At 33.2% G+C, this 5,438-nt stretch overlaps 1 protein-coding gene across 1 annotated transcript; it reads left to right on the top strand.

Annotated features, from left to right (window-relative positions):
• The first annotated feature begins 806 nt into the window (after window positions 1-806).
• LOC114269708 (transmembrane protein, putative (Protein of unknown function, DUF642)) lies at window positions 807-4,822 on the top strand. Its single transcript, XM_082894669.1, has 3 exons — window positions 807-965; window positions 2,298-2,795; window positions 3,969-4,822. The coding sequence occupies exons 1-3, from the start codon at window positions 896-898 to the stop codon at window positions 4,502-4,504; spliced, it is 1,104 nt and encodes a 367-aa protein (XP_082750795.1). The 5' UTR covers window positions 807-895; the 3' UTR covers window positions 4,505-4,822.
• Window positions 4,823-5,438: the final 616 nt, after the last annotated feature.

Below are 5,438 nucleotides of genomic sequence, written 5' to 3'. Positions count from 1 at the left end.
TTCCATCAAATTTGGAACTAAACCAATCTATGAAAATTCTGAAACCAATCCGAACTGAACCACTAAATATCGGTTCGGTTCAGTTCTTTTTGGAACTACGAATTTTAAAAATATATTATTATTCACAATATGATCATAAAATATTATTCAAAACCTAAGAATTATTTACATGATTGTTTAAAACTAGTTCTATCACTATACAAAAATATGCATATAGCGGTAGAGAATTATAATTTATACATATTTGATACTAATATAATATTTTCATATGTACATTTGGTAACAAATTATATATAATCTAAGCAGTTCGATCCAATTCCAAATAAATTCGTAACTATAAAATCACAAATCGAACAGTAAAGTACGGTTCACCTATTCAAAAAATCGTAACCGAATTGTACATTGAGAAACACAAACGAAATTGTGCAATTTGATCTGAACCAGACCGATTTACGATTTTTTTTCCTTTTTTTATACTTAGCTCTAGTTTGTAAAGATAAAAAGGATACATTTTTATAATTAAAAGGTCAAAATATTTGAATCATGGATAAAAAAGATAAAATAATATTCGTGAATAATTTGGGGGGGGGGGGGGGGGGGGGTGATGGTGTAAATAACCCAAAATTAAAAGGGGAAACTCGTGGTTACGTAGTGGTAGGTAACCCCATCCATGTGACCTGAGTCCTGACATTACATTCGTCACGTTGCCACCGTTTACAGTCTCAAATGGCATTTCTGTTATTATCTCAAAATGTAGGGGCTTTCATGGAGATAAGCATGCATAAAATGCCAATTTGCTTCCTCCACTTCAACACACAATTTTGTTCTCTCTCTCTCTCTCTCTCTCTCTCTCTCTCTCTCTCTCTCTAAAAAGAGCAGGCAAAAGAGTTTGAAAATGGGAGCACTCACTATACTGTCGGTGCTACTTTGCGCCACCTGCCACGTCGCCTTGGCATTCACCGACGGTAAGCTTGATTTGGTTGTATTCTTTGAGTCCAAAGTTGATTTTTCAACAAAAACTGATTGATTCGAAAGTTGATTTCTAAACCAAAAAAAAAAAAAATTAATTTTAATTTAAATATTAAATGTGTAAATTAAGACAATGTGGTGGGTAAAAATAATCATTGTGTAACCTTTTGGTCACAATATATATCTGGTGTAGAAGTGAAAATGAAAAATTATATTTTATAGTATTTTTGATTAAAATGATGCAATAATAACATTTTAAAAAAATATAAGTCACTTTCATCAGCCTTTACTTTAAAGTGATAAAATTAAAATTTATTATATCATTTCTATAGTGATTGTGTGTATAACTTTTTTATTTATATAGTTTCTTGGTGAAAATAATGACGACACTCATTTGACTATATATAAGGAGGTTTGTGGGAGCTTCCACATTTTGTACTTTTGGATATTAATTATTAAACAAAAATCAATTATTCAAATATCAAGTATCATATTAACTATCAAATTAGGTTTTTGCACTATAGTTAAAATCTGAACTACGGATTTTTGTTTACTAAGGCTCAATTTGGGAAGAAAGTTATAAGTGGCGTTTTGGCTTTTTGCCAAAACGCAAAAAGTGATTTTTTTTGGCCATAAATTGATTTGGGATGTTGGTTATAAGTCAAAAGAAAAATTACGAAATTACCCTCCATAGATAGAAAATAAAAGGGTAAAAATGTGTAATTTTTCAATTGGCTAGGGATACTTTGGTCATTTCATTATGATTTGACATTACAAACAAATATTAATGAAAAAAAGTCAAAAGTCACTTTTTACCAACTTCCCAAATCATTTGTGTAAAAAAAGCCAAAAGTTTAGTTAAAAGTCAAAAAGTCATTTTTTACCATCTTCCCAAGATAAGCCTAATGATAAGATTGAAAGGGTGGTTGGAGGTAGGATGAGAATAAGTTAGGGTGTTCAAAGAAAGAACAAGAAATTCAAATTTGGGCTCGTGTGCCCTAAGAAATGGACGTCCAACAAACTTCTTGGGGGTGTATTTAGGTTTCGTTTGGCAAGTGACTTTTTTAGTTAAAAAGTTATTAAAAAAATCAAAAAGGTAGCAACCTATACCAAAAAGTCCAAAATTTATTTTTCTCTCTACTTTTTGCATATCTATTCGTAAAAAATCAAAAAGTCATCTCAAACATACTAATTTTTTTTACATCATATTTTAGCTAAAAAACCAAAAAGTTACTAAAAAAACATATTCCCAAACCAAGCCTTAAGGGCAGCTCGAGATTTGTTAAGACCATTAACATTAAATACCAATTTTACCCTTCAAAATACAGGATTGTTAGGAAACGGCAACTTCGAGCTTAGCCCCAATCCATCGGACATGAAAGGGACAGTGGTGCTAAGACACAACGCCCTACCAAAATGGGAGATATCGGGATTAGTAGAGTACATAAAATCGGGTCAAAAGCAAGGCGACATGTTGCTAATAGTGCCAGAGGGAGCATTCGCTGTGAGGCTAGGCAATGAGGCGTCGATCAAGCAAAGGGTTCAAGTGATCAATGGAATGTACTACTCCATCACCTTTAGTGCTGCCCGGACTTGCGCCCAAGAGGAGCGACTCAATGTGTCGGTGGCGCCAGACTCCAGCGTGCTTCCGATGCAGACCTTATATAGCAGTAATGGTTGGGACTCATATGCATGGGCATTTCAAGCAGAAGTTGATGTGGCGGAGATAGTCATACATAATCCTGGAAAGGAGGAAGATCCGGCTTGCGGACCACTTATTGATTCGGTGGCCATTAAAGCTTTGTATCCTCCCAGAGCAACCAACAGTAAGTTATTCTTCCAATCATTGAGGCTAAGTTTGGGAAGTCCCAAATAAGCCAAAAAGCCAAAAAGTTACTCAAAAAGTTAAAAAGTTAACACTATTCACCAAAAGTCAACAATTACGGCTGCACAACTCCTAATTCAAATTTTTCTCTACAAATCAATTTTTACAATTTTTTATTACACATTTTTCAATAAAAAGTCAAAAAGTTAACCCAAACATCCATATTTTCAACCTCAATTTTTTAGTCCAAAAAGACAAAAAGTGCACTTTTTTAGTCTTCCCAAACTTGGCCTGAATCATTAGAATTTAGTTAATTTTTCTAATTATTCATATGAAAATGATAATCATACAAAAAAACTTATAGAAAATGATGTGAATTCTACGATTATGATTTGCTTAGGTAGGAAAAGAGATATGGAGGACATTACACTAAAAATCATAGTTGATACAAATTGGAATGTCCATTAATTAATTGAAATACTTTCTATTAAATGCTATTTTTTTCATAAAAATTTCATTGTGGTCCTATTAACATATGAATATCTACGTACCCTCTCAACATAATGTTAATTGGACTCAATACAAATTTGGTAATTTTTCCTTTACTAGACAATAATTTTAACTCTGCCAATACATGAAATTGCATAAATTATATATTTATGTGTGCCACATCGGTATTTGGGGCACAATTTCTTTGTCCTAAGGGGTCACAAATTGATAACTCAATGTCTAATTGCAATGTTTCTTGCTTGTCATCTTCAATCCAACATGCAATGTTTTGACAATGCCAGCTTCAATTGACCTGGAAAGATGCTTTCTCACATTACTATTAGTCATCATATTGAATATAGTAGGGACAATATTGTGTCTTTAATTTAATATATTAAAACTTGATGTTCACAAAAATCTAATATTATGACTTCAAAGATAGTTAGATGATAATTCTGTCTTACAATTCATGACAAACTTGATCTTTTTGCCACATCTCGATCCCTATGCCAGGTTATCTATCTACTATACGATCAGAACTAGAGAAACTTATCTCATGAGATTGGGGATAGGAAAGAACATGACAGAGAATCTTGTTTCGTTTCGTGATAGCATTTAGGTGAACAAGTTGAAGTGTCACTTCACTTTGTAGATGATTGGATAATTGCTTCCATGTTATGTGCAGAAAACATATTAAAAAACGGGGATTTTGAAGAAGGACCATATGTTCTCCCCAACACATCTTGGGGTGTCCTAATCCCGCCAAACATAGAGGATGATCACTCTCCCCTGCCCGGTTGGAAAGTCGAATCTCTCAAAGCTGTCAAGTACATCGATTCCGACCACTTCTCAGTGCCACAGGGAAAACGGGCGGTGGAATTGGTGGCTGGAAAAGAAAGTGCCATTGCTCAAGTGGCACGGACAGTCCCCGGAAAGGTCTACGACCTCTTCTTCGCTGTGGGAGACGCTAGCAACGCTTGCGAAGGGTCCATGATCGTCGAGGCTTTCGCAGGCAGAAACACCATTAAGGTCCCTTATGAATCTAAGGGCAAAGGCGGGTACAAGCGCGCAATCCTTAGGTTTGTGGCTACTACAACGCGAACTCGTATAATGTTTTTTAGCACATTCTACACCATGAGAAATGACGATTTTTCTTCCCTGTGTGGGCCAATTCTTGATGATGTGAAGTTGTTGAGTGTTCAGAAGCCACGACGAATGTAAAAATACTCAGACTATGCTTTAGTAGTAGTCTCATGTATTGAGGAACTGTTTTTTTTTTTTTTTTTTTTTTGGTGTGTATGAGATTTGAATATTTATTACGGCTGAGTAAGGAATTCGTGAAATCTATAATCTGATCTGGTCCAGTCCAATCCAGTAGATTTGAATTGATTTTTTGAATTCGTGATTAGGTTTCGGATTGAAAAATTAAAAATCTGTAGTCCACAGATCGGTTCCAGATTGAATCTCACGGTTCCGGATTTGAACCGATTCGGACCCTATACAAATAGCCTATATTTATATTATACATCCTCTCGCATAGTATCTTCTATTATTTCATATAAAACATAAACCCGCATAATATCTTCTTTTATTACTTTTATTTGTTGATTTTTTGTTTTAATTTGTAACGGTCTAAATACTTATGGTAAAACCAGTTTTCTCATGGTTGTTTAAATTCTAGAACAGTAAGACATGTTGCTATTGTGAAACTAATATAATACTATGTTTATGTTTTTATGAAATTAAAATGTTCTATATTTTTTTTGTTATTTAATTATGTGAATTTGTGATCTTAAACTGGTCCAATCCGTGTTTAAATGATTCCACGATTTAAACAGATTGGATTGATTCTAATTTTTTAAGAACCATAAATAATAGATTGATCTTGGTTTTATCACAATCGAAACCATTCTCCCTCCAAATATTTATACTAACAATATGTATTTTTGTTGTAAAGAGAAGCAAAGGTTGAAATCTTGGTTCAAGTTGGCATTTTTAGGTATGGTATATAGTCTTATAATAAATATATTTTATACTAATGGTGGGATGGTGTGGCGTAAAAAGTCATGACTTCTAATTTTTTTACAAAAAAAAAAAAAAAAAAAAATCAATTTTTTTAGTTTAAAAAATTACTAAAAAAAGTAAAAAAAATTAA

This window comes from Camellia sinensis, chromosome 11 (genome assembly GCF_055761805.1).
Source record: "Camellia sinensis isolate YWXY chromosome 11, ASM5576180v1, whole genome shotgun sequence".
NCBI lineage: Eukaryota > Viridiplantae > Streptophyta > Magnoliopsida > Ericales > Theaceae > Camellia > Camellia sinensis.
Note: the sequence above shows the minus strand (reverse complement) of the source record. Positions and strands in the feature narration are given on the sequence as shown.